We start from the raw sequence: 10,886 nt of genomic DNA on the forward strand, positions 1-10,886 counted from the left end.
CTTTCTCTTTTATTTTATTTATACAAATGAAATTATATAAGAGTAACTTCATATATAACTACATTATCAAACCATCACTTACCTTACTTTAAATACACCTCATTCAAACGAGGCATTAATGATCTCTGAATGCCATTAATGCATGGATGCACAATATTAATTGCAAGTAAATAACAACTATGTAAGATATCTTACCCAATATAGAATGTCATAACTTTTATGATGTTTAAAATAAATATGCTATCTTGGATATTAATGTGCATTGAAATACAAAAGGACATTATTCTTAAACCATTCTCGTTATGGTTATTTATTAAGAATTCATTATGATATTCATGTGCAGTAGCAATCTTTATGGTTATGACCGTTATACGTGATATTATTATTAAAACAAGCACGATTAAAATTCTATTATGAATTTGTTTGACATATAATATTTACTCGGTTTTATCCTTTGACTAAGTTCATTCTAGAGTCAGGGACCAATGCGAAGGAATTATTAAGTTGATTCCAAGATGAACTAAAAATTCCATAAAGAGACATTGCATTATACATGATATTTGCCAACAAGGTCAATGCAAACAGTCTTTTGCTATGAAGTATGTTCCGTGGATCAAGCCACTGATCCCCAAGGCAAGTGAATATAGCTTTCATGCCTTACCACAATCTTTTAATAATGGACAGAGTATGCCCCACTTCTGAAGTTCTTTCAGTGCTAACCCACAGGTACAAGGGAGTTGCTAATACTACAACCAGTGCAAACACTGATATGAAAAATAAAGCTCAATCCAAAGAAGTGTATATGCAGAGTCACTTTAGAAAAATTCCTTGACTATGTCATTGGCCAAAAAGGAGTTAGAGCAAATCCAGATAAAATAAAAACCTTACGAGGAAAAAGGTGAAAAGAGCGCCTAAATAAAAGCCATGCGAGGAAAAAGGTGAAAAGAGCGCCTAAATGAAAGCCCCATAATGGGTGAGAAAAGATCCAGAGGTTGAACGGGCGGATCACCATACTAGAAAGATTGTCAACAAGCATATCAAGGCATAAAACAATTTCTATCAGAACCACCCTTGATGAGCAGACCAATCTGAACGGGAGACCTGCATTTGTATCAATCTGTCATGGATAAAGCTATGTGCACCGTGATTATTCCAGAAGAAGAAGGTCAACAGTTCTCCATCTATTATGTTAGCAAAATGTTGAAGGATGCAGAGATAAGATATTCGAAGTTAGATAAAATGGCTCCAGCGGTTGTGACAACATCCATCCGCGTTGAACCGTAGTTCCAAGCATAACCTTAACATGATCAAGATCAAGATCAAGAACTGGCTTCACCATCATGATTCAACATTGAACACACGAATGATGAGATTGAAAGGCGAGTGCATGCCGCTCTATATAGACAAGAGAACAATGCAGAAAGGTACGCCATCAAGTTAACATGAATTCGCCATTCACAGCACGGATCCTGGGGTACGAAGCGGACAGAATATTTAAAGCTTCCAACTTGTCACAATATAAAAGAAAAGATTCAATATAAGCGAGACATTACATATCCCGAACCCAAAGGAGGGGAGCATGTAACCATTGGAAGAAACGCCAAAGCGTACTACAGGTTGGCCACCACACTGAAGCTTACTGGGAGTTGGAAAACTAGATAGCTTTGTCCAGAATAACAAATAACAAGATGACAAGCAGAAGACAGATCCCAAAAATAAATTCAAAAGTGTCATTAATGTCATAGCAGATGGACCAGTGTATCAGCCACCCGTGGAAAAAGCAAAAATATCCGCTCTGGATAAAACATCCCTCCATTGCTCCTTTTGTAGAAACAGGTCTGGTAATCTCTCCACATGCAGATGCATTGGTAGTAACAATGGAGATTCAAGGATGGGAGATAAAATAAAGCAAGTAAAGACACGGGCAGTTCTCGCAATGTCATCACCAAAGGTGCATTCGCCAAACTAAAGGTTGATCCGATCCAAATAGAAACAACCATTGTTGACATCATTGGAGTGACGGGTCACACTATCCAGACCAAGGGCCAGAGGTTGCAGCCCTAATTTCCATCCGTCGTCTGACAATGTACATTCCCACCAGCAAAGGAGGAGTAATGATTAGCGAGAACCAAAAGGTGGCTAAAGAGACTTATACTCGGCGTCACTATCAATCCGCCCACAATCCAAAGAGGACGAAGGTGAGAAATATTAACTTGTCACTACAGCTTTGGGCGACACAGAAACGCTCCTTATTGCTGATGGAAAGCGGGTGCGGATCGCCAAAGGATTAAAACTTGAGATCAAAGAGGATGTTAAAAAAGTTCTCATTGAGTCTGAAAGCATATTTACATAGGAGAATGAGATCCCTACAGGAGTAAGCCCAGATGTGATTACTCATAAGTTAAACATCATTGAGGATGCAGTTCTAGTTGCTCGGAAAAGGCGGAACCATGGGCCTAAAAATCAGTATTTTTATATATTCTTATATGTGCATTAAACTGTTATAGTATCCTACATTTTATAATTTATTCTTTCTCGCCATACTTCTTATATTTTTCATTTGCCTAGCTTTTAGTGCTGATATACGCCCAGTGGCTGGCGAATGAAAAGTTCCACAGGCGGATCAATTACCTCAAAGATAGGACAATTGATCCCATCACGGGCGGATCCCCTTTCCATAAAGATAAGAAGCACAGACCCTCAGGAGCTTTCAAATGAGCTCAACTCTCTCCTCAAAGACAAGAAAAGGATTGACCACCATCAAAAGCGGGTTAAAATCGTCTCAAACATGAGATCATTACACCCTCAACTTTCTCCTCAAAGATAGGAGAACACTCTCATGGGCGGATCCATCTTTAGATGATCACCATTCGAGAAAGAGTTAAAACATTCCTTGGACGCAAGGACTTTACACTCTCTCACTCCCTTCCCAAAGAAGGGTTCACAAGTCCTACGGGCGGATCGCTTCACCTCAAAGATAGGTAGCAAGTTGATCCCCTAGGCAGCTTTACTTCCTCTAGAAGGAATAGAACAGCTTCTAAACCTTCACAAAGGTTCACACATTGGGGTACGGCTGGCCACCTACCCTAAACAATCGGAGAAATCCTAAACCAGATTCTAGAAAATTACTTGCTAAAAGATATAATGCATTAGTAAAAATAGTTCTGGAAAGCAAAGGGTTCATCCAAATAATGAAGCCTCGTCTTCATCTCCAAATAATGAAGCCTCGTCTTCATCCAATCAATGAAGCCTCGTCTTCATCAAAGTAATGAATCCTCATCTTCATCATAGAAATAACAAAGTCTCGCCTCCACAAAATGCACAAAAGTCCCTAAATGGCTGATCATTCTTACTGATCCCTAAGGGCGGGTCATTCTCCTCAATATGGCAGAACTGAAGAAAATAAGTCCCTAAAGGCGAATCATAATCCTATGGGGTAGGAACAAATGGTCCCATAAAGGGCAGGTTATTCCTTTCTAAAGGAAATATAACTCTCAAGAAGCCCCTAGAGGCTAACAATGGATACGGTTGGCCACCTATCCACGAAGAAGCAAAATCCCCTAAAAGCGTATCATATCCATATATGATCCCACATAGGGCGGATCTTGTTCATAAGATCCCGCATAAGGAAGCCCCAAAAGGCGCATCATTTCCATATATGATCCCCCATCTAGGGCGGGTCCACTTTCCTCCAAGATAGAAAAATAAAACACCATTTAGACAGCCCTAAAGAGCTTTTTATACCTTTAGGGGGGGCTTCTGATAACAACCCAAATTATTCTTGAATAAGGAATAAGGGAAAATTAATAGAAATAATGGCAAACCATTATTCCTTCTAAAAGAGATATTTATACATGATTAATGTGGAATTAATGATAATTAATGCAGGGGAGAATATGCAAATAATGAGGAAAAGGAAGGAGTCTCTAGCATTATGCCACGCCACGTGGACCATGGCGAGATACGCCATAACGAGATACGTCCGATGAGAGCGAGTAGCGGAGACCCGCCATAGCTCTCAAGGAGAGCGTACATACGTCTTGACGGATCAAAGAATACGAAAAGGGATATTCATCTTACTGACAGAATATTATCCCAAGGACCAAAAGGGATATTCACCTTGAGAACGCCGCAAGAAGAACCGGATGGCGGATCTCTACGGTTCAGCTCAGTGAGATCCGCTGGCGAACCTATGAGGCGAATCTCCTCTTTCATCACAGTAACGGCTAACCGCCGACTCGGCCATAAAGACCATTAATGAGCTATCAATTAGCTAACCGCCAGGTTAAAGGTAACCAGTAACCGCCAGCTTAAAGGTAACCAGTAACCGCCATTAATGGAGCATTAATGGAGACCTTCTAGTTGCTGAAGGTTACGACTTCCTAGCTATATATAGCCTACATCCCTAGGCTATCAAGGTACACTTTTACTTACCCTTTGTCAATTCAGTTTGCTCTCTTGTTCTTCCTTACTGACTTTGGCATCGGAGTGTCCCCGGCCGATCCCAACGGCGCCTCACAGGGAAGTGCTCCGATCAACGATTTTTCCACAAGTTATCAATACTCAATCCTATCTTTTTCTTACGTCTAGTATACGTTACAGTTACAGTTACAAATACAAAAAGTTATATTAAATCTCTTACGCACCACATTATACATATGCCAGTGTCAACCAAGCTAATAATCAATCTTACCTTTTTCTTACCTATACTAAATCAATCCTACCTTTTTCTTACATCTAATATACGCGACAGTTACAAATACAAAAAGTTCCATTATATCTTCGACGCACCACATTATGCATATACCAGTGCCAACCAAGCTAATAATAAATCCTACCTTTTTCTTACATATATTAAATCAATCCTACATTTTTCTTACGTCTAATATACGTGACAGTTACAAATACAAAAAGTTTTATCATATCTTCGACGCACCACATTATGCATATACCAGTGCCAACCAAGCTAACAATCAATCCTACCTTTTCCTTACATATACTAAAACAATCATACCTTCTTCTTTTCCGTCTAGTATACATGACAGTTACAAATACAGAAAGTTATATTTTATCTCTCACGCACCACATTATGCATATGCCAGTGTCAACTAAGCTAATAATTTGATACTATGCATTAAAAATAATAATTAATTAACCATCACATCTTTAATATTTCATTAATTAAAACGTAAAATAATATTAAATTACTGTTTACGATGCATTAAATTATTGACTTGACATCCAGATATCGTTAGTGCGGTAAGCATATAATGAAATTTCCCAATTTAACTTATTGTCAATCATGGGAAGTCCATAAGCTTTTGAAACCAAAATCTCAACTCATAGCTGCAACTATATCCTTTCTTTACAAAGAGGCATACATGCTTAGTTCCAGCAAAAGATATAAGAAGATAAATGAGATTCAAGTCTACAAAAAACCAGATGACTATATCTTAAAAAAGGAAGTAAATTAAAAAATCTATCTTCTAAAAATTCTCTGAATTTTGTTATCCTATTTCACATTCCCACCATTTATTTGTAGGGGGTTTGCATTGTGGCATCAATACCGCATTACAAAAAAGAACCACCAGAAGAAGCTGAAGTATTTACAACTATATGCCTAAGAGGATGATCAACATCAACCCCTCCGGCATGCTTTACGAACTCCGCCGGAGAAAGAAAGTTACCGTGGCATACACACATTATTCTCACTTCTTCACCTTTACCATACTTGTATAGAATCCCTTCTACTCTTCTCCCATTTGGACCTTCCCCTATTGTGAAAACACACGGCATGTTTTCGACTGCATTCGTGCCTATCTCCCTCCCTTTATTTCCCGCGGAATCAAGCTTCTTCGATGGAGAATCCATCTCCGGTTTGGGAGTTCTGTTCGTGTTTTCGTTCGCCTTTGTCCCTGATGTTTCTTGATTGCTTCGATCTTGTAAGGATTGACTGCTCCCCGGGCTTCTTGCTTCAGCGACGCTGTTCAATCCTATGAATGCACATGAAATAGCAGCATGAGAATCTACTGTAAGCTGCTCAGTTGCAGCAGATTTCAAATACATTGCAGAAGACTTTCAACTACTTGGTTTCACCAAAAAAGTTCAAGTCTTTCTTATCTAATAAACACTTCAATTCAAGCACAGATCAATCATAGAGATCATTTAACAAGTTAGATGGAAGGCAGACTGCAAACTCAAAGTTAAACCTATGCCACCAATAATGAACAGAACTCGTCCCCGTCGCTACTGTGTGCTTTGGAAACTATCTATCTATCCATCTTCCTTCATAATGAAATTCATTTTGAATTTCTATCTAATACTGCCCTTCCTCAATTCATCCCGTTCTTGCCTAGACTCGGTCCACGAACATACCAATACAATAACATTATTTTGAGTTTCATTCTATGTCTCGAACTAGATTAAAAAGTTCGAAAAGGAGAATATGCTATGACGTCATTTGTTACATGTTTGAGGATAGATAAATAAGTAATCTAATCCCCTTCAACCACCTCCCTCCCGCCCGCCCAACGAAAAGAAATCGAACAATAATAATAGTATGAAAGCAAGTTGAATCTAGTTATATTTAGGAGCACAAGGAACACAAGCCAAAGATATGAACTTGCCTTCTACTGAAAACCTATACCATGGAACAGACTGAAGCACAATATTGAAAAACATAACAATCTGAAAACAAACATTATAGTTAAATGTTGCTGATATGACATTGTGAGATGAATACTTCATTTATCCTCTCAACAATAATCTTGTATGAAGTACAATTAGATATAAAAGGTAGAATGTTGACACGGCTAGTTCGCTTTGCAGGACAAAACCGAAACTTCTCCCGTCCCAAGATTGTTTCCAAACTCATTCAGTCAACCTGTAGAAAGACAAAGCAACACTAGTTCCTTTTCTTAACTCGGACAATCTCCCGAAGCAGTCCGGAAATTAGACAGTACGTTTCGTTAGCCAATGAGACGTACCAAAACAAGAACCTTAAGATATCAAGCCGCGCAAAAGAGGGAAAACTTGTAGTTGAAGAGATTCACTATCCTTACTTCCCAGCCATTCAGTACTCCCTCTATCAGGTAATGTATCAACTGATCCTAACAATTCAGCAACCAATTCGTATCAACTGAAAGCAATTAAGAAAGAACAACAGATCTTCCTCACATCTCGATGTTCTTAATCATTGTTGGTACTCTTTTCGGGTAAGACCATAAAATGGAGTGCTATCCTTTTTGTTGGATCAATCAACTCTTGTGTCTATGCAAAAGAATCCTACTCCAAAACAAGATTCAATACTGATGCACTTAACAAATGGTTTCCTCAAGCGAAAACCATTTCGAAACATTATCAAGTGAACCTTCTATTCAGCACCAGCATAATCATATGTCATAAACTGAATTCCAAGTCTATATGCACTTAAGTGAATTTAAATCCAACTTCTCAATCTAATTGAAATAGCAAAGCCCTAAAGGTTGTGAAAAATTGAGTAACTTCTATTAATAACCATAAGGCAAACTACTTTCCCAACTACACAATAAAACCTAACTCACATCTAATTAAATCATTAAAGCAGCATTACCATTGAAATTGATTGCACAACAATAAAACAAACATGGAAGCTAATAACAAAAGTCAACAACTTTAGAATAAAGCAGAGAAAATAATAGGTGAAATTGGATCAAATTAGATGAAATTGGATGAAATTAGATGAAATGGGATGAAATACAAACCTTGAGCAGGCTTACTGTCCATTTCAGAAATCCCAGAAGAACTTCCTCCTTGAGACTCAAGAGAGCCCTGTGAACCCTGTTGCTGACCCACCCAAACCTGCAAGGTATTACCCCTATTGGCTTGCCTAATCCAATTAGGCACCCTATTAGCATTAACTCCTCTCTTCTCCTCCTCCAAATTAAACTCTCCTCTTGAACTTGAATTTGAATTAGAATTCTTTTGCTTTTCACTTCGCCTTCTCTTGGCTTCCATTCTCCTCAAACTCTGCATTTCCTTTCTCTTCCTCCACTCCTCCTCTGTCTCCGTCGGCAAAGAAGATGTCCTCATAAGGACAGGATAACTAGCCGGCGGCGTATTAAGTGAATCATGGTTTCTCAGTAGTGGTATACTCCCAGCTATAGATGATGATCTTTTTAAATTCTTAGCAGTCTTATCAACCCCAAATCTCCCTCCTAATGATAGCCCCAGATTTAACTCAATCTCCTCTTCCTCCTCTCCTTCACTTGCTGCAGTAGTCCTGAATTGATGCACATCAGTCGATGAAAGTCTCTGCAACAGATCTCTCGGATATCTGTTTATCTCTAAAGAAAGATTCTCCATTGTTTTGCTGTTGCTGCTGCTGCTGCTGCTTCTGTTGTTTCTGGTTTCATTGTCTTCTCCCACCATGCTTTTTTCAGTTGCTTTAAACAGAGACAACAAGTGAAGCTTTTTCAGTGGATTGGATAGAGATGCAACAGAAGATTGATGAGAAAAAACACTAATTGATCTGAGTGAGGAATACCCATGTGAAAAAGACTCGGTTTTTATTGTTTTGTATGACAGAATCCTCAATGAAAAAGCGTTTCAACTGAAAAACAATAAAATCCCCAAAACTTAAAACGCTTCTGTAATCTCAAATAAGCAAGAACTCCATAAATGATTTGAGTTCTTCCAAGGAATAATAAATAAATTGAAGCAAATAAAAGAAGTAAAAAAAAAACAGAAAGAAAAACAAGAGCAGCAGCAGAACAGCAAAGAGAGGCTCAGAGGGTGGGGTTTGGGCTACAGAAAGAAGGAAGAAGAAAAGAAAAAGGGAAAATGAAATAAAAATAAATTTGAGGGGGAGTGACGAAAATAGCCCTGACATGAGAGGAAGAAAAGTACCTAGGAAGAAGCCAAGTGGCAATGAGGAAAGGCGGAAGAAGGACACGTGGGTACGACTGACATTAAATACTAGTTTAATAAAGAAAAGAAAAAAAGGTTTGTTTTTGTCCTTTTGGAGTGTGTGTTAGCCAGGACAGGTTGCGTTATATTAGTGGACTCGTGTCGAAACCTGACTAAACCAAGCCCAAACAGCCACGTGCCCTTCAGATTCATACCTTCTCCTTATTTGACACGTGTTTACTACTCACTTTTTGGATGCTACTGCCAATAATGACATCTCTTTTTTTTATTTTATTTTTCTATTTCTTTCATCTCCTTAACCATAATCATAATAAATTTATGGACTATTCACTTGTAATTTCAACTCTTTTTTGTTTTTTTTTTTTTAGGGCTAGCTGCTAATCGAAGAGGTCGATTAATATATTTAACCCACTTTGCTTTCATTTCATCAAATTAAACACTTTTATCCACTTTGGATAAAAATATCTTTAGTTCAATTCACATTCTTCCTCAGATTCTCAACGTCTTCTTCGTCATCCCAAACCGACGAAAAGACGGTGGTTTATAGAGAGAAGAAATTATGTTTCGTTCAACCTTTGAAGAATTAGTGTATGCGGAAGAGGATTAGGATGGAAAGCTCAAAAAATGAGAAAGAACAAAAAATCTAACAACTGAAATGTTGCAATGTCGCATTTGTGACGAATTCATCATAAATGCGACAAGAGTTGTCGCATTTGAGACAACAGTTGTTGCATTTGTGACGAAATGCGACAACTGTTGTCACATTTGTGACGAAATACGGTAAATTTTGTCACAAATACGATAACAATGGAGGAAAATAGAGGAAATTGAAACGATGAAGAAAGAGGCAAGAACAGCGAGAAAAGCAGACGTATAAACTAAAAACATACCATTTTTATGGAAAGTTGAACATAATACTTCAATAATCTCAAAAATCGCTAACGAGACGAAGATCGATCGAATAGAACTAAGAATAACCAAAATGGATGAAAGTGTCCAATTTGGTGAGATTGGATGAAAGTGTCTAATTTGGTGAGATGGAAGCAAAGTGCGTTAGATATGTAAATAGAACCCTTTAGTTGGGTTAGATTTGTAATTTGTGCTTTTTTATATATATACACGAGCCAAATTTATATTAGGTGCAAATTTAACCTAACGTTTTCGAGCAAAATCAATTTTAATTTTCTATTATCGAAATTTTAAAAAAATTAGTTTGATTGTTATTTAACTGTCAGATTGACCTTTCAAACAAGTTTGTCGATAAATTGAATAGCTTCGTATATTTTTTATAACTATATTAATAACAAAGTAAATATTGTACACAGATTGACAAACAAAAAATTGTGGTTCACTTATATGTAGTGGATTTAGTTTTTAGAATTTTAAGAGAATTTTTTATAATTTTATTAGTAAGATCATCCAACGGTCTCTTAATTTGGCTCTTAAATTAAAATTTCAGGAGACAGCGTTAAAAATCAACTCCAACAGCCTCTTAGTGACTCCTAAGATCACCAAAAGTCTGGGTAAATGACACCCATGGCCACTGAACTTTACCCATTTTCACATTATGGCCACTGAACTTCATTTCTTTCCAGTATGGCCACTGAACTTTACACTTTTTAACACCGGTGGCCACTTAATTTTAACTAACTTCTCAAAATGACCGTTAACGATCGTTAACGACCTCAAAATGAAAATATTCAAGAATTAAAGTTGTTCAGAACGACATTTACCATGAAACCAAATTTTTTATTTTCGAAAATCACATTTTTGGAGCTTTCTCTCTCTAAAAATTCACTTTCTCTCTCCTAACCAAACAATACCCAGATGACTTCAAAACGAAAATTTTCAAGAATTAAAGTTCCTTAGAATATCATTAACGCTTTGGGTTTTTTATTTTTAGCCGTCAACGGTCATTTTGAGACGTTAAGTGGCCACCAGTGTTAAAAAATGTAAAGTTCAATGGCCATACTGGGAAG

The 10,886-nt window shown here is 37.5% G+C and overlaps 1 protein-coding gene across 1 annotated transcript; it reads right to left on the bottom strand.

Moving 5' to 3' along the window:
* Positions 1-5,314: 5,314 nt before the first annotated feature.
* On the bottom strand, positions 5,315-8,782 carry LOC136217842 (ninja-family protein AFP2-like). The gene is made up of 2 exons (XM_066004511.1): positions 7,743-8,782; positions 5,315-5,993 (listed from the first exon to the last, which is right to left on the bottom strand). The coding sequence occupies exons 1-2, from the start codon at positions 8,407-8,409 to the stop codon at positions 5,572-5,574; spliced, it is 1,089 nt and encodes a 362-aa protein (XP_065860583.1). The 5' UTR covers positions 8,410-8,782; the 3' UTR covers positions 5,315-5,571.
* Between the last annotated feature and the right edge of the window lie 2,104 nt (positions 8,783-10,886).

The sequence above is a fragment of the Euphorbia lathyris genome, chromosome 2, assembly GCF_963576675.1.
Source record: "Euphorbia lathyris chromosome 2, ddEupLath1.1, whole genome shotgun sequence".
Lineage (NCBI taxonomy): Eukaryota > Viridiplantae > Streptophyta > Magnoliopsida > Malpighiales > Euphorbiaceae > Euphorbia > Euphorbia lathyris.